This window comes from Gobius niger (genome assembly GCF_951799975.1).
Source record: "Gobius niger genome assembly, chromosome: 14".
Taxonomy (NCBI): Eukaryota; Metazoa; Chordata; class Actinopteri; order Gobiiformes; family Gobiidae; genus Gobius; species Gobius niger.
The window spans coordinates 16,326,421-16,350,979 of NC_136865.1; the positions used below are offsets into that span (position 1 = coordinate 16,326,421).

General features: G+C 41.9%; 1 protein-coding gene across 1 annotated transcript; it reads left to right on the plus strand.

The window, feature by feature from the left end:
• The first annotated feature begins 7,789 nt into the window (after positions 1–7,789).
• On the plus strand, positions 7,790–22,688 carry tinagl1 (tubulointerstitial nephritis antigen-like 1). The gene is made up of 11 exons (XM_079571564.1): positions 7,790–8,095; positions 10,284–10,350; positions 13,467–13,559; positions 13,639–13,753; positions 15,475–15,601; positions 15,716–15,866; positions 15,952–16,138; positions 16,927–16,972; positions 17,583–17,706; positions 21,135–21,180; positions 21,335–22,688. Exons 1-11 carry the CDS (start codon positions 7,792–7,794, stop codon positions 21,497–21,499), a joined length of 1,425 nt encoding a protein of 474 aa, XP_079427690.1. The 5' UTR covers positions 7,790–7,791; the 3' UTR covers positions 21,500–22,688.
• Positions 22,689–24,559: the final 1,871 nt, after the last annotated feature.

A 24,559-nucleotide genomic window follows, 5' to 3' on the forward strand; every position in this document is an offset into this window, starting at 1 on the left:
TGTTGTAATGCCGGCTGCAGTTAAACAAACTACTGTAGATCCTGTAACCTACCAGATCACTCCGCCGCTGCGTAGCTTACAACCAGGAAGCTGATGCTGCAGCAAAATGATTATATTAAAAAAATTACACAGACATTTATATCGGTAGTCTGGTGTTATAAGTGATTTGCCTCAGCTGCACTGTGCTTGGGTCAGACTGTTTTTAATCCAGGCTACTAGTTACCATAGACATGCACTAGCTTCGCACTAGCCTAGCACCACTAAACTCTTCAAATATAAGGACTGCATGAATAAAAAATAAAAAAAATCAACAGAAATCAACAAAACTCTAGATAACTAGGAAATCAGGCCCTATGTCAAAAATCCTGAAATATCCCTTTAAGTGATTGTTTTGAAGCATCAAGCAGAATAGGCAGCAGGTCATTAAATATTCCTCTGAGCTGTTCAGCTGACCTGCAGTTTGTTTGTTTGTTTGTTTGTATACTTTATTGTCCCCGTGGGGAAATTTGTCCTATGCATTTAGCCCATCCCTCAATGCCCGTAAGTGGTCGACGGCCGTGCCGCGCCCGGGGACCTATCTCCTTGATGTGGAGCCAGGCTGATGGTCAGAATCACCTGGCTGGAGGATTCACCTATTGCACATGTTTTTAGTGGTAGGGGAAACCGGAGTACCCGGAGGAAACCTACGCAGACATGGGGAGAACATGCAAACTCCACACAGAAAGGCCCCGTCCTGGTGGGACCCGAACCCGGGACCTTCTAGCTGAGAAGCGGAGGCACTAACCGCTGCGTTACCGTGCTGCCTCAGTAGCGTGGAATGATGGCTGGAATTTTGTGTAAAAAGAGGACTCTGCATTTCCATTTCTGATTCAATTCTAAAATTAACCTTTATCAAAAAAATAATAATGCTGAGCTGTAGTTTCCAAAGCTGCCCTGTGCAGATTTCATGCTGACAATACTGATCATTTCTAACATTTCTCATTTTTTTTACTGACTAATAAATGATTCAGAGTTTGTCGCATATCAGCTCAGCAATAAACCGCCTGGACGTCAGTGGTTTCACAATCAATACATCTGAGTTGGCAAAAAGTTGGCTCTGTCATTGAACTTTAGCATTACGAGATATGAGATTTAGTGCAGTTCAGTGCATTTAAATATACAATATATTATACTTTATTAGAAAAATTCTAATGTCCGTGATTTTCCTTATGTAGTTCAATTCATCCTTGTATTGGTCTCGATTTAGTATAATTTGATGTATGATCAGAATTATACAGTAATCGCAAATTCACAATATTATTTGAGGTTTCTATGCAATTCTCAGATTGTGCAGGTCTTGCCAGAATCAACTCAATCTGCATTTCATCCATTGAAAGGAAACAGTGATTTAAATGCATTTGGCAGATTTGACTCTGAGAACTACATATTTACCAGTAATTTTCTAGCGACTGCTTGTTATACTGTAATCAAACCTGCAGTCTACATTTGATCTGTAATCCTATACTTTTGTCCCATTGTGTTTATGAGATGTATATAGGAGGTGTCCATACAGATCCTTAAACTGGATTAGGAAAGGGTTTCATTGAAGAAACTTGAGCCAGACACTGATCTGAGGTGAGGATTACTCAGAGAAAGGCAGTTGTATAGATGCATTTCACATTCCTTCTGGCTGTCTCTGTGGAGATTATGGGTGTCCTGGACAGAAACAAAATTGTGTTCTCAAAAACAAGTCCGAAGTGCCATTTCTCCAGCTGCAAAAGGAGAAAACAAGCAGCGCATTGACTGGAGCCCGTCCCGTTCGCCTGCGCTGCTCATCAACAATAACACGTGGGTGATTTTCCACACACTCTATAAAAAAGCTTCTCGAATGATCCTTGGAGCAACATGTCCGCACACTTGTTCTTGTTGTTTACTATACGGGGCGTTTTCCAGGAACAGCAAATTCACAAAGGAGTGGGGATATGCGTCCACTCCTTCACAAGGTCATCCCAGTGGACCTCACATCATAGGAGGAGCATCATGGGAGTGTATGATGTCACGGCCTGAAAACAGGGACGAATTGTTCCTCGAGATGACTGTGTATGAACAGCCCACATAGTGACAATCAAATAAACATTTCCTGATTAATCCCACTGTTAAATGCACTCGCAGGCTCATGTCTCTTCTATACAGCCCCAGTGTTATACTCTGGATATGACAGGTTGCTGTTTTTGTGACATAGTTTTTAATAAACATTGTTTTCATCAATATATCGGGTATGAAGATCAGTAAATAGAAGATACTGAATGATAAGTAAGTAAGCAAAAGTATGTGCTTTATTTGTCATTGTACAACCGTACAATGAAATTGTGTTCAGGTGCGACACAGCTGCCAGTGTGGGCCAACGTGACCAGCATGGTTCGGTGGTCGGGGAAACCGTAGCACCCGGAGGAAACCTGGCTGGCAGCCTTCAGTGCCCCTCTGATCCTCTGAAACGGTGCACCGCCTCCTGGGTTTGTCCCTGTTTCAGAGCATGGTGTCCTGCACTGGTCTGCTCCTCCACCTCCTCCTTCTTCTTCCTGCTGTGCAGCTTCCTCCGCTCCACAATAGTCTTTCACCATCTTCTGGGAAGAGCTTAGCAATTAATCTGTTTTACTTTCTAGAGAACATCCATTAGCCAGAACACTAGCAGGGAAAGAAGGCTTGTGTGGCTTAGCTGTGAGTTTTGCCCGGACACTTTCTCCTTTGTCTCTTGCTTTTTTCATGTAGTGCCTCTTTTGACGCCTCCACTATGCTGTGGGTGTGGGGGCTCTTGGTGTCTCTTCAGTAGAAAATAAAAAGATCAAATTACAAAAAACATGACTGTCAATAAGGCATCATACTGAATGAATAAATGTACTATTATGGCCCAAAATTATCCTAGTTCATAATAAATAATTATCATAACCATGACCTCCTCCTGACCTCAACTGTAACTTTGTCTCATAATGGTGAAACGCAGTACACATTAACAACAATGATACACATTGATATTATTACTTCCCTTTTGCAACTATTTTCCAAAAGCGCCAGAATAATCCTCCAAATGTATCAGAAATAGACAGTGAAATATTTGTCTTTCTTCCACCTTGAGTTTGACAAATCTGATCTTGAGTGCCGCTAATCTTTCTGTATAATCTCTATTGTTTCCATGTGTGCCGTCAGCGTCGGGGCCCCCGTCTTGAGTCTATTTTCGGGAAGTGATGCCCCAAAACAGAAGCAGCAGCAGTGAGTATCTTGTATCTGGTTCCCTTTTCTGTTCCTCGTCACCGGCGTCACTCGACAAACATCTGGAGGGCTTGTTAAGGCCTGAGTCACTGGGTAGGTCCTATGTAATGTACAACTATAGTGCGTGGATTACGAAACAGCGCCTCCGCTTTGAAATCCAAGTGAAGTGACTCAGTTTTGGGATTACGCATGAATTGCAGCAATCATGTGACTTCTTTCTGAATCAGGGGGTCTGCAACAGAGGGGCCCTTATACACCCACATGTGGCTACGATCTACGGCTGTGCATTTACCGTAAACAGTAAACAAATAAACCGTACTCTGTTTATGAATACTTTACACCAGAGCTGGACAGTAATTGGTAAATGAGGTTAGGATTGCATTACAATTAAATTACAATTAAATACTTTGAAATGTATATAGTATTCAATTCAATTCAACTTTATTACGGACTTGGGGTCAAGAGAGACAAAGAGAGTTTTCTAATATCATTTTAGACACAAACCCTCTGATTTGAGTGCAGATGGGAGTTTAAGTTGGTGAATATAGCATGGTATTAACAAAGAACAGATTGCCAGAAGTGAACTCACGACGCTGAAGTTGAATGTGCTGCCCATGTGCTATCAGGCTGCACACTGAGTTCTGTATCTTAAATATCCATGTTCCAGCCCTCCCCAGTCAGTAAGCAAAGCAGCATTCTTTACATGTCACTACAACAGTGTGGCTCTTTGCTGGCAGGTAGACAAGACATGGGGTAAAACTGTAATAACGCTTGAGATGGTGGTGACAATAAAACGCAGTAAACATAGCTCAGGGCGCCGGTGTTCAGGTGCTTGTGCAAAAGGAGGGAAAAGCCATAATTACCACTGTTGCAAGTAAAAAAAGTCAAACAAGTTACACTGAAAACACCTCGTCTCTCCTCGCGGTGCTGAAAGAATCGGTTGTGTTCTGTCATGTCAGGCTTTACAGTTAATGGTTTAAAATACAGACCTCAAGAAAAGTTGTGCATAAGGGCTTTGATAGTGGACTGCCAAAGAAAGATTTATTTTGCAATGCTGTTGTCCTCTTCATTGTTTTTGTTTTTGTTGGTTGTACAAATCTAGTGGTACAATTCTTCAACATCTAGATCATCATGGTTTCGCAATCACATCTGTATTTTCTCCACCAAAAAAATAGATTGACAGGAGTTTGTTTTCACATACTTCCTGCACGTTCCATGCATAGCTTTAGAATAAATAATTACAATATCTACATTTATATCAGAGACAGTGAACCGATAAACCATGCATGACTTGGACTTTAAGAGCAGAGCCATGTCTATGTTTGGGTTAGTAATTAATCAGCCAATTAGTTCTGAACACAGCAGGTCAATTATTAAACAAGACAAAATGGTCTGTTAGGCTGTTTTATTGCTTTGTTTAAATTAAGAGGAAAAACACAATGTGTCTTATTTGTAATTGTCCTGACAGGGTTTCGGGGCACCCCCGGGCTGCGTGACACCCACTGTGTTACAGACATCAGCTTATTGATCGGCTCCGAGGGGGGTCTTCCCACAAGCAGCTGTGACTTCTGAGGACCACCGTGTCTGACTGCTAAAGCCCATTTATAAAGGTAACAGCATCATTCTGCTGAATAGACATTTTCTTTTAAGACAATAAGCATATTATAATGTTGTTCCCTCTTGGAAACATCCCGTTCTTGGAGATGTGTCTTGTTTCATTCATTTATGTTTGAGTAATATTGATACTTAATCGTTTCTTGCTAATATCCATGAGTTATTGCTTTAGTTTCATTCCTCCTTGTGCCATGTGAGCGGGAGTGCTAAGAAAGGAAAAATAAGACTGCAAAAATAATCTCTGTCAACATATTCAAACAACTGTCTGGGGATCCAAAACATCCATAAAATGTCAGCTATTTGCCTGCCTTGTGCTTGCCAAAACCTCACCTCCAGAATCTTCTACAGGTTTCTAGCACTGATTTGGAACCACTCCCCATCACTATAAATGTCATCTCTGTTATGCAATCAGTGACCACTAGATGGTAGGTCAGTACTAGTGGCTTAAGCAGTTTTTACCCAGGGAAAACTTAAAGATAGTGGAGGGGGTGGCAGAAGAGTGGGCACTGTTGCTGGAATATGACAGTGAGTAGATTAGTTTTACGGGACTTGTGTGTGTGTGTGTGTGTATGTGTCTGTGTATATGTGTGTGAGGGAGGCAGGCATTGTAGCTGGGACCCGGGCAAGAGTGCAGGGGTTTAGGGGGAGTGGTTAGTTAGCGTGCTGTATATAGGGAGAGTGACAGAGCAGGCTGAAGGACACTGGAGAAAGACCTTTTACCCAAAGACTTTCACCTGGCTGTCACTGACTTCTTATTACGGACTATAAAAGCCAGATTACGTCAATTCAAGGTAACAAGACTTTGCTTTCTTTTTTTGAGGCTAGTTTCTGGGCAGGTGCAGGCTCCTCACAAAAGTCACTCATACTCTCATGTTACCTCAATTATATTCCTCTAGTCTGGTGTGTTCTTGTCCTACTTAGATAATTCAATGCTCTAACCTTTGCAAAACTTTCACAATTGCAACATATGTACATTTTGGGGTTGCAAAATGTTTCAACTATTTGTGGCAGACAGATTTGAAGGTTATTGGGTTCAGTCTGTTCTGCTTGTATTGTGCGAAGCAGCTTGATAAGTTTCCCTCACCATTATAGACACCTGCACGGCGATATTGAAACTGAAACTATGGCTGAAATGAAAGCGGTCATTATATGAGAATGTTTGTCCAAATTTTTCCCAGAATATGTTTTATTAAAAGGCTCAATATTGACAAAAATGCACTAAAACATGCACTTCATATTTTCTTCATCTAAGCAGTGTCCATTGAGGCAGCTTTGTTTGAACTTGCTGGGCTTCAAACCAAGACAATGAGATATTACATTTCATTTCAAAGACAAAGAAAGATTTTGTTGACTCTTGCTATTCAGTAATCTCAAAGTTTTTACATGTTGCCACTTGTTCTCTCTCTCTCTGTTGTTCTCTCTCACTGATTTTGTGGTCATCTCTCATCTCTCTGGGATCACTAATAGGACTACAGCTGTCCCCCGCACTGGTGAGCCATATGGTGGACTGGCCTTTGGGCATACTAAGTGAGATAATAGATTAAAGTATCATCTTTAAAAGGTTATTTATTGTGTAGTTTTTTAGATGATGTGCTTCCACTTGTGTTGATTTGTTGGTCTAATTACATAACTTTGAAATATCATGGGAGACAGCGGATCTGGATTTGGACACTGTAATGTTTTTAATCACTATTGCTTGATGAAAATGTTCCTTAATATCCAATAGAAAGATAGTAACTTCAACAGCAGCGATATGACTAATGCCTTGGTGGAGGTCTGTGCTTCCTTAATTGTTTTTAAACTCCATGACTATAACACTGTTGGCCCTTTAGAGGCCAATGTTTTGATCACCACGTGTGCGCTTTATTCTGACATTCTGACCCAAAGGCCTCAGCATCTGATTTAGAAAGAGACTGGTGGGTGTTTTATTGCGCGGCTGCTACAACAAAACACTTGTTGTAAAAGGAAGAGACTTGCTCATCCCAACTCCCATATGCCAAATCAGTGTGAGCTTGTGTGTGTGTCTCTGGACTAAAGGCACAGTCATGCAGAAAACGGTCCAGCAAAGATCCTTTTCCGGTGCACTGCTTTATGTGCGGGGTGCCTATTATGCTCTGGGATCTGATTGGATAATTAATGATTTGATTTATGTAAGCAGAGGCCAACCCCTTGCCATTGTGTGGCTCTGTCCATAGGATCTGCATTTAGTAACAGGCCAACACACACGCATGACCTTTGGGAGGCTAAGTGGACAGAGATGGCTTTGCATTGTCCATAGATAAAACAGGTACTGTGTACTTAGACCATCTATATCTGTGGATTCCTTTTGTCTCCTGATATCAAACTATATTAGCTACTCCCAAAAATATACATCTCTATAAACATAACTGAATATTGCTAATGAAACATTTCCTCTGATGGGACAACTCTTAAGGGACAGGTGTGTGCTATTGTTTATTATTCCTTGACTTCCTGCTAAAGCATAATTCCGTTTGCGCTCATATCTTTTATAATGTACTGTTGGGTATTTTAGATGTCCCTTCACTGTTTAAGACATAAAATGAATCTACGGAGGAGGAATAATGGTCAAGTCAACATTTCTTTTTTCATAAAGTCTGTTTTCATTTGGAGCTGCTGTTTGTTTTGGCTTCTTTAAGGGAAAGTTGACGGGGGGAGAAGATATCCCAGTAGATTATTTGGTCTCATTGCTGCCAGCTTAGTTTGAACTTATCTCTTGTTTGTGTACGTGCACTACCAGGCTACGATTTGTGTTGATGTTTATGTAAATTGCAGCCTCGACTTGATGGTGCGTTGGCAACTGTCACACCTGAATGATTGCACCTACACTATGTACTTATGGGAAGAAGAATGTCTGTCGTTATACATTCACACAGCATTTTTTAATAATAAACCTATTCTTTACAGCTCACCATGAAAGCCATGTTGTTGGCCGTGGCTGCGCTGCTGCTGGTGGTTGGAGAGGGAACTGCGGAGAGGATCCTGTCAAGGAGGACCAAGAGGGAGCTAGCGAGCCCACTGCATTTGGAGGGCATCAGAGACCCGTATGGCTCATACTGCCAGAGGAGAGGAGGCTGCTGTCCCGGCAGAGATGACATGTGCACCGTCCCATATCTGGACACCATCTGCTACTGTGACCTCTTCTGTAACCGCACCGTGTCCGACTGCTGTCCCGACTTCTGGGGACACTGTCTAGGGGTGCAACCGCCTTTTATTGGTAAGAAGTGGCAATGATAAAATAATATGATTTATTTTGGATTGAGATTACCATCAGCAAAGCGCATACTCAAAGAAGGAGTACCGTATTTTCCGGACTATAAATCGCTTCAGACTATAAGTCGCACTAGCCAAAACATGCATAGTGAAGAAGAAAAAAACATACAGTGGGGTAAAAAGTATTTGGCCGAAATTGGGAGCTGACGAAAAACTGGCCGAAATCCAATAGAAAGTCTATCGGGAACTGACCAAATACTTTTTCCCCCCACTGTATATAAGTGTATAAGCACCAGCCTTGGTAACTACCTGGGCCTGGAGGCGTAACTGCACCGTTGACAAGCCTCTCCCGGCAGCACGTTGTTCAAGTGCTCATTTTTTAACTCGTTCCTCTCAATGTGGCCATCTTGCTTTTAGCCTGTGATTAGCTTTTTTTTGTTTTCTTAAGAGTAAGAGTAACCTCCGCTTTTCACCAGTCCCTCACAAACTTATCACTCACTCCACACTTTTTTCTGCCGCTCGATTACTGTTTTTTAAATCTTCAGTAGTACAGGAGTATCAGATACTGGTACACAAGCCTAGAGTCAGTATGAAAATAACAAACATGTGAAATTATATATTTTGTTATATAAGTCGCACCTGAGTATAAGTTCCCCCCCTCAGCCAAACTATGGAAAAAAGTGTGACTTTTTGTCCGGAAAATACGGTAGTCATTTCATAAGTTGATAACCTTTGGAGCAATTCTGACAAACTGGAGCTTTATCTCTCAAAGGCAGTGTCCAGTATAGTAATTATGACAAAATATCAACACTGTCCTGGCACTCTTTAACCAAAAATTCATACCAATGCCAAAGAAAGCACAGGATCCCTGGCGAAGGTCATAAAACCACTTTAAAACAATGTCCAGACGCCTACTTCAAAGTGACTTTATGAAACACCTCTACACCTTTTGGGGAGTAGATTTGTCACAAGTGAATGACTTAAAGTATTTAAAACTAGCTTTGAAGCACATACGGACAAATCTTCAACGTGCGTGAAAGCAGCATTACCAAAAACAGCAGGTGGACCATTAATTTGAAATCAATGGTAAATGTTAATATGTTTCGATTGTGCAAACTTCCTCTGTCGCTGGCGAACAAGCAAAGGTGTAAAATGTCCCGGTGAGCGGCATTACCTGAGCAGAGAGAAGGAACACTGAGCTTCTTATTAACGCGGGACGAGGGGAGGGGGGTACAGAGGGATGAATGGAGGTCAGACCAAAGAATGTGGGCTATGTGAAGGCAGAGACACCAGGCCTGGGACGAGTGGCAGTGAGGTCCTGGCAGGTATGTGCTCTTTTATGTGACAAAGGGGTTCAAGGCAAGGCTTAAACTGGTGTCGAGCCTATCGCACATCACACAGTTGGAAAGGAGAGGAAGGGACAAAGTGACACTAGATCCTTTTTCAACTGAGTGGTTCAATTCAATTCAACTGCTTATTACCATTGTGAGAAATGAAATAGCTACCACCATCATATCAAATCACCTGCTATGCCCTGGAGAATTATATGTCTACAGGCTGTATCTGGTATTTTTACAGTGAGTTGTGATTGTCCATGACAGGTGTAAGCTATAAATCTCACTTTGCTTAGGCCTCGCGTTATGGGCTAATCATATACCCTGCCTGTAAATTCACACTGTAACATCATGCCCCGAATACCTTAACAAATTTACACGGACGGTTAGCGCATACTGTAAGTCATACCATAGATAAAAGTCTGTCACCGAGTCTGTGCTGTTTACACAACCTTTATGTGCGAATGAGATGACGATTGTCGCGGGTCAAATTCCCTGCGAAGGAATGTCTGAAGCTGAGTCACTGCCACCGCGTCACGTTCTGAGTTCAAAATGGACTTTATCATCAGCAGGAGGTGAATATTTCCCCCTGTTTAATAATTGATGCGTTGGGTGGGCTGTGTTCTTGCCCTTCTCGTTAGATAAAAGTGAACGTAAGCTGGTTAAAGCATAGAGGAAGCCTGGGAAGGCAGGAAAGACGCTAACGCCACATTCCTACTCTGGATTATGGAGCTCAGAGCTTCTTAGGGCTCACATATTTTGTGTGTACACTCGCACCCAGACCAACACACGCACACAAGCAGAGCTAATAGTCAGGCCTCACATCAAATATATTAAGTCCCCTTTTTGTCTCCTCAGGCACCTGTGAGCGAAATGGAAACAAGTTCTTAACAGGGCAAACATACAAAGAGAACTGCAATTTATGGTAAGTAAACACGCCTTTCTCCTTCATGTCTCTTAATGCCCATAAAAGCTTAAATGTTCCCACAGGTGAATTTAAGTCCATATAAGTCATCATCATGTTAACACATATTAATCTACATTTTACAACTCACTATAGACTAGCAAAATAAATAAAAGCCCAAACTGAGGTCGACTTAAGGCTGCCTAGGTGCCTTAATAATTGTCATAATCTCCATTTACTCCAACATCTCAACATGTGAACAACAATGAATTACATTAATAAATACGCTCAGCTGTGCTTTATCTGTGTAGCTATAAAGACATAATGCTCACCTAATGATCTAACAACTTTGTAAAACTGAAGTTTGATCATTTGGCCAAGCAGCCCATGAGGGGCAGTCACAGAATCTAATAAAACGCTTCATATGTGTCTGCAAGATATGCACGTCCTGAAGGAAAGCTAAATCTGTTCCTCTTGTGGGCGTTCACAAGGAGGGGAGGAAGTTAAAAGAGTGAAGACAGAATTACATTCCTCACCTGTTCTCGACTCTGGTTTCTCGCTGCAGTGTCACTGAGTCTCTGTCTTTGAAATCAAATGGCCAATCATTGTTGGTTTAACATCCATTTATAAACATGTAAACTGTGTGGAAGCGGAAGCAGTCTAGGGATGTTTGCCAGGGCATGTCTGAGCTAAATGCTGACCCTTTGCTCCTCAATTCCTCACATGGTACAACTGTTGGACTGTGCAGTGCCTGCCCTCTGTCAAAGTGACGGCTTAAGACTTGGTGAGACAGCTCTATTAGATTTGAGCGAAAGGCCCTGATGGTTGTGCAGATAAAGGACGGGGCTGGAAATGGCTCTCATTGAGATTTGATGGAGTGCAGGGCAGCAGCTGAAATGGAACGAGGATGGACTTGTCAAGATAGTTTCAGCTTTGCACACAAATCAGTTTATGTGCCAACTGCCCTTTTGACGATCCGACAAAGAGGTCTCATGCCCTCGCTCTTTCGCACAGCCACGCTAAAGCAGCGCGCATGGACTCTTGAAAACTTGCACGCTGCCCTGAGCGCGGAGGGAGACAATTGCACTCCTACACTTTATAATTTCCCATAAGGCCATCCTCCTAGTCTGACAGGGCTTCCGCTTCAGCACAGACACATCTCCCTCTTTTCCTCTCATTAGCAGGACCGGAGCCCCCGCACTCCCATCCGCACATCCTACACAAACGGACATGCCACCAGATAGTGCTGCAAAATACTGATATCTTGTCAACAAAATATTGCCAATAGATTAAAAAAACACGCACACACAAATACACTGTGGAACATTACAGATTATAAAAACATTCTTCTAGATCTATTTGTACTTAGATCTATTTATGTAAAAATAATAAGTGAGAAGAGCCGAGCCAACAGATAGAAAGATTCATTTTTTTTTTTAAAGTAGTACTAAGTAACTTGTTAACCTTAATAAATCCTTTTCGTAGTCCCTCTGGGGGTAATAGAAGTGTTAATGGGATAATTGGGGGGTCTTTCATCTCTCCCTGGTGTCTCTGGCCAGAAAACCACAATTGCAACTTTCCTGCCTCCGGGTTGGAGCCACGAATACACACTAATGGAATCACGAAGAAGAAGCTAACGGGCTAATGGGCAAAGTATTTACAGCCAAGTTTGAGTGAAAAAAAAAAAATCTCCGTTGTCTAATTGGATGTACAATATCCCTCAAAACAGCAACATGCTATGACGCCTGCAGTGGCGCTTATGGCCTCTAGGGGCATGAGTTAGTTCTACTTTAAAGGTATTTTTCACCAATAAAAAACATCTGTAATAAGAATGTATGTTACTATTTTATTCTATTTAGCCTTGTGCGCTGTTATGCAGTTTGGCTTCAAATGGCAGGTGTGTGCTAAAGTGCAGGATGGCTGTTGATTGCTTTATTATTCACTTTTGTTTATAATACCTGACGCCTATAAAGCAGAGGAGCAGTTATTGAGCATAAAGTATTTGACTTTGAAAGCGCTTGAGGGAAATCTTTTGAGGCTTATTGCAATTGCAGATGCATTTGTGATGTTCATTTCATTCAATAATGTAACGGGGCCTCATCCAATCAAATATCCAATTAATTGCCTCCATAAAACACAAGTATTTGTTGCGGTTTTGACTGTTCTCAAACATCTGTTGTGAGAGGATACACCTTGCGCGGCTCTGTCTTATATAAGTGAAATCCCCATGTATTTCCCTGCGCCTCAGAGGTGAAGTCACTCAGATTATAGGGCATGACCTGGAATGTAAAAAATGGCCTCCTGTTGTCCACATAGGCCTCATTACTCAAATCTGTGACCACACTCCAGTCCGTGCGCCTCTGTCAGTCTGTCATTACGCCTGCGCTCGTGCTAATTTATTGCGCTTGCCGACCCAGTGGCGCTTTGCTGTGTGCATGCCTGAGATCTTCTAACGGGAGGGAGAGGTCAGGGGTCACTGTATGTTCCCCCTGCACCTCCGTCCCACTGTGGGATGATGATGCGGGAAGTCACAGGGAGGTTTTGTGCGACAACGTATAGGAGACACACACAGTCAATGGGGTTTGGCTTAAAGGGATTCTATATCTGTGTGCACTGATTGTTCTGAAAAATACTGTATGGCAGAAATGGTTGTTTTCCAGACTGTTTATCAGTAAGTTAATTGTCATACAACTTGTCTTTATATATGTTAAACCCGTAAGCTAAAACCGGATTTACCTAAGCAAGATTTACTTTATCTGGATCCCATTTTATAAAGTGAGCCATTGAGGCACGCACATCACTCCTCACTATTTTTAGTCCCATCCAATAAAAACAAGTAGATGTCATTGTTAATATCCGGCTCCCTTATCCACTTTGTCATCTCCCAACTTCTGTGTTCCTTGTGCTTTCTCTTCGCTAAAAATGGACCTGTGTGCTGTTGCCATAAAAGGCTTCATGTGGCCGTTATCCTCCTCATATTCTCATCATTCTGGATTTATCCAGTCAGTCTGGGGCCGCTAGCTTGGCTCATATTTAACTCTTGAGTGTTGTTATTTTACTGGCTGTCTAAACTTTGGTATTGTCTTATACCTTTTGGAAAAATGACGTGATCATTCTTCATTTAATGTCTTTTATAGTACGTGTGGTTTGACTGGACGCTGGGAGTGTGAGCAGAACGCCTGTATGATAGAGGCGGACATGATCCAAGGAGTAAACAGAGGACGATATGGGTACGGACCACACTGCACTCGTCACAGTACACTTCACATGATGATAAAATACGTAGCTGACATTGTCCTGCTCTTTCAGGTGGAGGGCTGCAAACTACAGTCAGTTTTATGGCATGACGCTGGATGAGGGCATCCGCTACAGGCTGGGCACACAGAGGCCGTCCAGGACTATCCTCAACATGAACGAGATGCAGGTATTTTATTTGGTAGTGCGAAATGCTGCCCGTGGTGTCAAAAATAAATGAGGTTTTTGCTGACAGATAAGGCTTTCTACATAGTTTGGTCGCTTTGTTACAACATAAATAATAATGTTGCAGCCAGGAGGCATTACTTGCCTGAGGAAGACAATATCCGTCCCAGCTACAAAATCTCAGTGAAAGAATTTCCTCTGACTAAAGTTCTCCACTGGAAACACCCAGTGCGTCACAAAGCACACCCATTTCTTGAGCGCACTTAACTTCTGCTGTTTTATTCACAGCTTTTGTATTATGTGAAATTAAGCTGGCATAATGTTTACTTGTTTTGCATGATATTCCCTATATAAGCGCTGGCGTGTCGGTGGCAATAATGTAAGTCATTGTAACAGTCACTGGACATTGGTATGGCCCTAATATGAAAAGAGGGAAACATTTTTCACTTAATTATGGTGGCCCCTGAGCAGGTGACTGCCTCTGTGTCTGGGACCTCAGTCCACTGTGATCCACAGCGTCTCTGTTTACATTTCGCCCAGACAGATTACATAAGACAGACCCAAAACAGCAGACAGAAGATAGAGGGGATGGTGGCAGGCATAAAGAGCAGCCTCCTCTGCTGTCTGCACCGCCATCTCTCCATCACACTCCTCCTGGCTCTCACGACATGCCTCTTCCACACATCTCGGTCAGCCCCCTTTCCAGTTTCCGCTGTCGACATGCCCCTACCTGTGCCAGGAACTACATCCTTCCTGTGCACCTCTACTTCAAATAGGTGGCATTCATGTGACGTCACAACATTATGAAAGCCCAAATATGGAGGTTTAGTTTCCCTTTTGGTTCTCAAAATGCAGATGTTTTGACCTTGTTTATGGTTAATACCTCTGTAATTACTGGTTCTATTCACATAAAACAAAAACTGCAGCAAAAATGAACATAGATGCACATTTTTTTCAGCTATAGTATTTCACTAGTGGCTTTGTTCAAACACACATTGTCGTCAGCTGAAATGACCAAGCACCTGAAGGAAACCTATTGGCTAATTTCCTGACAAATTCAGGCAAACACACGTGCGCTGTAAGCCAGAGACCTCCACCTTTCACCTTCGGGACTCGCGGTGCATTCCTCAGCCGTGTATCAGCTGTCCGTCTGCCCTCTGTGCTCTTCAGGAGGGGCACGTTAGTTTCACAGAAGCGTGCGCTCTCTGTTATCACACATAACTGAAAGATTAGCAGTTCACCCAACCTTAAAGTGGAGATTAATGGACGAGGTATGTTTGGCATTTCCTCGCGTCATGTGAGCCATATCATTATAAGGATTTATCTTCCCAGGGATTATTCTATTTAATACAGATAAACGCACACTCTTCCCATCTTTTAAGGAAACTGTCCAAAAATGGTTGCGAGTCGTGAAGATGTATCTGCGATGAAGAATGGCTGTCAATTCCACTGGCTCGCAGATTGACACAGGGCCAAATGCTCCTAATTGTCCATGAATAAGTCCTTTCTGCACAATGCTTGATTAACAGGCTTATGCAATCAGCCTGTGGCCCAACCGTGTGGCGCAAAGAAAGGCTGTGAATAGTTTGTTCTTGTCCACATTTCTGCAGCATACCTTATTCATTTCATAATGTAGCCAAAATACAAAAGCCCTTTGATAACCATGAACATGCATAAATGAAAAAAAAACAATAACTAATAATAATGTGATGCTCTGACCATTAGATGAACATGGATCCCCAGAGTGAGCAGATTCCCCTTTACTTCAACTCAGTGGAGAAGTGGCCTGGGAAGATTCATGAGCCGTTGGATCAAGGCAACTGTGCAGCGTCCTGGGCCTTCTCCACGGCAGGTAGGCACTGATAGTTAAACTAAGAGTGAAAAATAAGGCTTATATGATATGGGAGTGTGTGTGGAAAAGTTTGAAGATGAAGACAAATGAAAGTGTTTTGCTGTTTGTTATTAGCTGTGGCTTCAGACCGAATCTCCATCCAGTCCATGGGTCACATGACGCCTCAGCTGTCTCCACAAAACCTGATTTCCTGTGACACTCGTAACCAGGGGGGCTGCGCAGGAGGGCGTATAGACGGAGCCTGGTGGTACCTCCGCCGCCGAGGGTACACTCTAACACAAACTCTGTTATTTACAACCGGGTGTACATAGTTTACGGTGAATTTCATGACATTTCCTCGTGTATTACAGAGTGGTGACTGAAGAGTGCTACCCCTTTAGCCCTCCTCAGCAGACGCCCGTGGAGGTGGCCCGCTGTATGATGCAGAGCCGCTCGGTGGGACGGGGCAAAAGGCAGGCCACACAGCGCTGCCCCAACACATACAACTACCACAACGACATCTACCAGTCCACGCCTCCGTACAGGCTCTCCTCAAATGTAAGTAATGCACCCACCACCTGCTCTGCACTTCCTGTAAACACTGCGGTGTAACTGCTTTCACTGCATTGTGGAGAGCTACACTGTAATCCCCCTCACATGTTTTCCCAGCGTGTGTTTGGACGTTTGCCATGCATTTTTACACTGTATGAATGAATATGGGAACATATACAGTACGTCAAACAGCTTCCCAGCTACATCAATCTCTGAAAGGCTTGACATGCAGTCTACTTCAGACATACAGCAAATTGAAACTGTTTTACTGTATAGAGCAATAAAGTCTTGTTTTCCTTTCGGCAGTTGTTTTCGAAATCAATTTACCACTCGGTGCATTAAACCTGTTTACCGGTCGTATCAAACATTAGGTCAATATTCAGCCTATTCTTGTATCAAATATCTTGTAAATTAGATCTTATTGTCGACAGTTTGTGCCAGTAAATAATCTGTCATTTATAGTTTTTGGAGAAGAAAGACGATTTTAGTCATGTTTGCTTTCCCGAAGTTAGCGCCACGATCAATAAGCTACTGCCGACATGCCATTCATCAGGCTGAATCCATCAGAGCTAACTGACGCTAGCGCTAATGCTCCTCACAATCGTTACAGCATGTTATTTGTGTCTCCCAGTGGTCTATGGAGTCAATAAGGAGGCTTTAAAACAAAGGGAGGCCCAATCTTATTATCTTACTTTTTACATCTTCAGAGGCAGAGGTTTCACTCCGCTGTATCTCACTGCATGTAATGATCTTTGGACTCACTCTATAAATCCTTTATCTCTTTTGTCTCACAGGAGAAGGAGATTATGAAGGAGATTATGGATAATGGCCCGGTGCAAGGTAAGATGATCTGAATGAGTGTGTGCCTCCTTAAAAGTAAGCCTATCAGTGTAAACAACAGCACTACATCATGTATTAGTGTGTCAAGACAGTCAACGATCTTCAGAACTGGTAGCTCTGAGGGTTGGGCTGCACGTCTGACCCCTCTTGTTACATTTGACCCCTGCCTTTCTAATAGTTTTGGCCACATTTTTTAACTTTGACACTTAACACCTGGTCAAAAGTATGAGGCCTCATGTCGGTGAGGTCAGACTGACTTTCCTTCTCTGCTCGCCTCATTGTCTGCTGCCCATCTGGACCATTGTCAAGTCCACTTAAAACGCAGCATTCGTGTGTGCATGTGAACGGTCCATGAGCCCATGCCAGGTCTTCTGGGTTATTGTTAAGCCGTCCAGAAAGACTTGTTGGCCTGATGTCAAGTTCCTCTTTGACAAAGCCTGAAATGTGTGTGCGCAATTATCTGCATTGTGTTTCCTCTCAGTTTAGTGGAAAGCACAAGTGAGTCCTTTAGCTCTGTATCATTGTATTAAGATAGCTTTTTTCCGTGTTATGTAAAGGCTAAGGTCTTTCAAACATCGTGCCTCTTATTTATACATGTTTTTTCTTCTAGCGATTATGGAGGTGCATGAAGATTTCTTTATTTACAAGAGCGGAATCTACAAGCACACAGACGTCAGCTTCACAAAGCCTTCGCATTACCGCAAGCATGGGACACACTCAGTCCGAATCATTGGGTAAGTTTGTGTAAACAACTAATGATATTACACACTTTTTTTGTGGTTCATACAGGAGGTGGGGAAAAACACTTGGTTAAATCCACCTCTCATAACAGAAGCTGACCAATAGGAGGGGTGTTTGGGGAAACGTTGGAAAAGTCTTTAAAATATTACCAAACAGACAGCATGTCAGGGTTATATCACCCATCTCTACTGCATACATGACAAAAATGGAATTATGAATATGGGTTTTTGAACATGCTTGTACAAGAAAGTGCCAATTTAACTCAAATCATAGTAGTGTTGTGTTCAATGGAGCAAGAGCCTGGGTATTGTTTTTGATTTGACTCTGTATTTTCATTGAGAAATAGAGCCAACCCCTTGGTGGAGGTTTAAAATGTTTTTGGGCTCTTCATTGTTTTATTGCACAATTGAGAGAGAAACTTCTATGTTGCGTTTATACAGTGTGTTTATTATGAATCATGCTGTAGTTGTGTCAGCTTGACTTTGACCAGACACTTACACTGTCATGACTGGGTACATAAATAAGCCTCCATCAATTGTTTTTGGCGGCACACCTTGTCTCCGCTCCTTTGTGGGCCCAGACAAACCCCCCACTTCCCCCCCGTGCTCCTCCTCCAAAAACCACAATGACCACAAATATGCAGCCGGGCAGACGTCTGACACACCTGCTCAGTCGGGCCCCTCCTCTGCACTCCTTTTTATCTCACCTGTAGTTTTGTCAATCTTCCCTCTTCTGAAGAATGTAAAGTTGTGAAATCTTATCGTAATAATATACTGTAAATGTTAAATTTAAGCAACAAAGTTTGGAGAGTGGAACAATACCTTTACTAGCCCTCCCTTAAATCAAATAATGATGTCAGAAACGCAGCCAAATGGTCGGTCCTCTGTTTGCATACTCTGCTTGTCTTCTTGTGATCTTCAATAGAAAATCACACATAATGGCTTAGCTTGTCCCGCAGAAACGCAAGGCATTTAGAGACTCCTCTCTTGCTATGACTAAGTTCTTTTATCTGGTTGGCCATTGATCCAGACACAACACAGCCTTTTTAACCCAGTCTTCACTGCTGCTGTTGTGGATGCCTCTCTAAGATGTATATGTTTGATGATAACGGGACGTGCGCAGGCTTGTTGAACGTAAACACCCCAACTTTTATCCACAGACCTGCACTTACCCTGTTCAAATGACATGCCTCACAGCTCGCAGCGTGCCGTAAAAATGTTTTCATGTAAAGCTGTTTGTGCATTAGGTTGACGTCTTTGGTATGCCCATAAAAATGTAATGTTTGGTTTGTCTCCAGTAAGTAGAGCAGGGTCCACAACTAAAATATGATTCTACACATATCAAAGCAATTATGAAAATGTTTTGCTAAGATCTTTTGAGAGACATCTATTTGTTTTCAATACAGATTTGGTCTAGAGCTAAATCAGGTTTTAACTAGGAATGAACCATGAGCGAAGTAGCTCTAAACAAGGATCAACCCAAAAGACAAAAATAATTGAATTTATTGTTTTAATATCAAACAGTTTAGACTCACAGACAGTGTTGGGGGGTAACGTATAAAATAATTGATTACAACAATATATTACTTTTTCAGTAACTGAGGAATATAACATATTATTTACACAAAATGCGGGAATATATTAGTCATTACAATTCAAGTAACTCGAGTTACAAGTGCATTTAAATAACTCCCCCAAATAAAATGCAGCACTAAATCAAGTTGCATACTCATGTATACGATTTGCAGTTAAACAAAAACAAAACATGAGAGAATGGGAATAGCAATCTTTGACTGCACTTTTTTGACTATTTTCAGTTTATATTTTGCCAAAAGTAACTTAGAAGTAACTCAAAGTAGTTTAACTCAGTTATATTTCTGAAACAGTGATACAAACATATACAATTTTTAAAGCTGTAACTTCTATTATAGAATATATTACAATTTTAAAGTAACTTGCCCAACACTGCTCACAGACACAGAGGATCCTGGGTAACTTGAATTGAACTACAAACCTCCAGTATTAGCTGTACCACAGTTTGAAAACCTCTGAAAAGGAGTAATTTATCCCAAAATAAAACATCGTATTTAGACTTAGAATAGATGTATGATATGACATGATTTGTTTTTGTGAATGTCATGCCATTTTTGTCAAATTTAATAAATAGTCCTATAGCTCGCTCTGCTACAGAGTCATTCCACTTTGGGGCAGTTGGACACAGGACAGAATTTTGAGCCGCGACCGTCGCCGTGTTTGCTCTGTATAAATCCGGTGCGTTCGCTTAAGCCCGGGCCCTGGGAAAGTTTGTTATCCTGTATTGAAGCGCATTGTAGTGGAAAGAGAATTGTCTGCCGCGCTGATTCCAAACGCACCGGACAGAGATGAGGATCAGTGCCCCCGGAGGGAGAGGTCAGGGGCGGGACATGCAGGTCTATAGTCCAGCCGCCATTGTCCCGCTGTGAGCAAGTGCAGTGATTGGAGGGAAGATAAGCGATGAAGAGTGGTCTGATTTTGTGTGCATCTGTCAGTGTTGATAGTTGCAGACACAATCTTTTTGAGTGAAACTGAAAGTGATCGGTGATTGAAATAGAGCTTTCTTGATTGGCTGGCATCAGTAGACATCTGTTTATCTTGTCTGCTTCATATGAGACTTTAATAAAGTCGATCTCTGATGGAAGCTTGGCTCAAGTGCCGTCGCACCGACCCTCGGACTTGGCACGGACCAAAACCAGACGAACAATTTTCCCAGCATTCCTTTCTCTTATAAAAGACAACACGTGACTGGGCACCGAACGGCCCTTGGGAAAACCAAGGGCCTGGGCGCAAAAACAGGATGGGAATTAGGGAAACTGTTTTGATCACTGCAGGTTACAATAAGTTAAAGTTGGCACCAGTTGACTCGAGCCAGGACCAAACAGCAAGGCATGATGGGAATTTATGGGCTTTTGCCAAGTTGTTTTGCGGGACGGGATAGCGTTTTTAGAGAGGGCAATGGGGACACAGATACGTCTGCCTTCACACAGTCCATGTCTGGATGGGTTGACATTTCCAAGATTTAAGTCACTTCCCTGTGACCTCCCCTTTGCTTCCTGTTTCATGCCGGAGCGCGGAAACGGCACAGGAAAAGGGGGACTCCGTGTTCTTTGGAGTGGAATGATGTACAAGTGCAGCTCGGTGTTGTCCAGCCATAAATACCATGTTTTCAGGAAGTTGATGAAGCATTTTCCGCCATTTTGAACGCAGTCAGATGCCCCTTCCTGCTTTTATGTATCAGTAATGCCCAAGGTGAACACATTCCTGCCGTGCCAATCAAGCTAATAATATTCTCAGAAGTTTAAAAATAGGGACTCAGGCCTTGTCTCAACTTTGCTTGCTATTGTTTGCCTTGTTTTGAAAGCGTGCGTTCTTTTTTCCGATTGCAGATGGGGAGAGGAGAGAAAAGTCGATGGCACAATACAAAAATATTGGGTAAGGTTAATTTTAAGATCTTGATTTTCATGTTTTATTATTACTAGGTCTGATGGGATGATGACTGTGGAAAGCTTTACTCAATTACTAATTGGTTATGTACGCTTTTTTCTGTTAATCTATTGTTTTGTTACTTTATGTGCTGTTCTTTCAGATTGCGGCCAACTCCTGGGGAAAGAACTGGGGTGAAAACGGCTACTTCCGAATCGCTCGAGGTGAAAACGAGTGTGAAATCGAGACATTTGTGATCGGCGTTTGGGGCAGGATTACGATGGAGGACATGCACAACCATCACCACCATCATCGCAAACGCAAATAGAGACATTCTGAAATGAGACATTTACCTGCACCCCCAATGATCCAGGAGATGAACTACAACAGCGGATCCACCAAATTGGCCGGGGATCAAACCCTTCACACCTTTTTATACTCCGGGGTCGTAAAAACCCCTCTTTTCCCCATTTAACAAAACAGCCGCCACTGCTTCCTCTGTAACTCAACGTTTATTGCTCCAAAAACAAACATGTAAAAGCTTTTACATTCAGCATCCTCCTCAGGTTCATCCATCTCCAAGCTGCGGCTCTTTAAGCAGCCTCACCTGACAGGAGAAGAACATTTAACATGTACTTTATGCGCTTTGTGGCTTAATGTGTAAAACAGACAGGAGGGCGACCCGAGGGGACAGCTCAAGAGGTGGAAATTTGAGAGGCAGATTGTTAGGCATGAGACATAAAGCTATTAGGCACACCCAGGTTCACTTTGTAACGCGATACAGTGTCAGATATGACCTTTCCCACATCAGGCCGTCAATCAAACACAAACACAGTTGGCTCTTTCGCTCAATTTAACACTCGGCATTGAGATCATATCGGCTCAAGGCGGCGGTTTTTCACACTCTCAAACTTGAAAGAGTTTTTTTTTTTTCTTTCCTGATAACAAACAAGCATGACCAAGAAACAGTAAGAAAGTCTTTAATATTTTGGTCAAAGCAGTTCATTTAAAGCCGCACTGCGTAATATTTCATCAAATTGACAGAATACAAGCTTGTATTTCCTTTCAGATAGTTTTATTGGTGAACATTACCTCAATTGACCTCAGATCTGACTCTTGTCTAAATGCTTAATTTTGATAACCCACTCTAGAAATAGCCTCACCTGAGTCCAGATAATCCTTAACTCCTTTGGTATCGCTGCCATGTTTGTTTATGTTTTACCAGACTTAAAGGGATATATCAGGATTTTTGACATAGGGCCTTATTTCTGAGTTATCCAGAGTGTTGTTGATTTCTGGAGATTATTTTTTTTTTTAAATTCTTGCAGTCCTTATATTTGAAGAGTGTAGTGGTGCTAGGCCAGTGCTAGGCTAGCGCATGTCTATGGTAGCTAGCAGCCTGCATTATAAACAGTCTGACCCAAGCACAGTGCACCTGAGGCAAATCACTTACAACACCAGACTACACATATAAATGTCTGTGTTGACTGAATAATTTTTGAAATACAACCATTTTCCCTTTAAAGTAACTTCAGCAGCATCAGCTTCCTGGTTGTAAGCTACGCAGCGGTGGAGTGATCTGCTAGGTTACCAGATCCACAGCAGTTTGTTTACCTGCGGGAATTCACAAAGGAGCTTTCTACAAATCAGTTATGGCAGTTTGAAGGACTGCCTGATGATTTTGAAGACGTTTTTAATGCAGGCTACTAGATACCATACTCTTGCATTAATTACTGCATTAATAAAAAAATAAAAAAATCTCCAGAAATCAACAACACTCAGGATGACTAGGAATTGAGGCCCTATATCAAAAATCCTGAAATATCCCTTTAAGTGTATCTTGTGACGTAGCATATGTAATGTAGAATATTCCGCAGTGTGGCTTTAATTTAGAATCTAAATATAAAACTTTTCTTCCTGTAGTTTTGGCAAGGATTGAAAATCACAACCCCGTCTTGCTATTCCAAATGCTTTGAACACCTCAAGTTTCTGGCTTCTTTCCACTTCGGACACATTCACGTATTTAAGACTGATGCAAGATGCAGATATTCATGTAAAGCAATAGCATTTCTGGTTGTTACTATGCTATTTTTTATTTTTTGTATATATTGTTGTAGCTCTCACAATACAGCATCTTCTACCTTTGACCACTGCTGCTAAACTCCATGTGTCACGATACTTCAAGCCACAGTTACCAACTTAAATCAAAGCTTACAGATGAACTATATTTTGTTTACAGGCACACACTCCTACTGTAGTTGTTATTGCTGGAAACATTTTCTTTCCTCTCATTGCGTCTTATAAAGTTTTTATTGGAGGCTAATTGAAGTCTCACTTATAAAAATACCCTCCTCTATTATTACAGCTCACTGTAAATTATATATTTTGCTTTGCTCCGACTTCAAAACGCCTTTTCGTCTCTGTATAACATTTGCTAAAAGGTGCCTGTTGAACTTCGGATAAGCGATGTAAACATTTCCATATTTAGGCAAAAATGTGTAAAATATGGAGTTTTGCAAGACTGTAATGTTTTTGCTTGAGCTGTTGCAAGTTCTCTCCCAAAAGGTTCACATAATTTCACAATGTTTTGAATCCGCGTTAAAAAAACAACAATTGAAATGCAAATGTTTTTACATGTCTTTATGGTTCATATTTCTTTCATTAATGGGCCTGTCCTTGTGAAGCAGAAACTGGCACAAAGTTTAAAGCCTTCTATGTCGCCAGAAATGGACTAATGTGTCTTTTCCCCCAACTATTATGTAAACATCAAGACTTAATATTTTTCAAAAGGCTGGAACTTAAGCCACTTGATGAATTTTTTTCCTTCTATTCCTAACAAAGAATCACGAGGTTCAACATTTGTACTGTATCTGTTCGGATATTTCACTCTTAAATCGTTTCTCTCCTATTTCGAGTTATGTGGCCCCTGCCCACCATTTTGCCTGATGTCTTGTATTACATTATAACAGCTCTTTGGTGCTTATTTTATGATAGAGTTGTTTCCTTCTTCTGTGGCCAGTTGCACAAATCATTGCAGACACGAGACCAAAGGCGCACACTTCATCTTACCTGTTTCTTTGGACCAAATGCAATGTAGCAGTCATTTCTATATTGTGATGATACAGTAGGGGGACCACTCGGATTACATTGAATCTAATGTAAACACAATCACCCACTGCACGGCACTCACTGCAGCTGCATTCTTCCGTATCATGTAATGTGAAACAAACCACTTCATATCAGCTGACTTATTTATAAAGATGTAAATTATGCTTTTTCGTCTTCTTTGTGTCGTGTAATGTCATCAGCCCTGTCTTGTGTATTGATCGCAGAGACACACAATAAACTGTCTTTAAAAACACTTGAGGGCGTGCTGTGAATGAGTGGG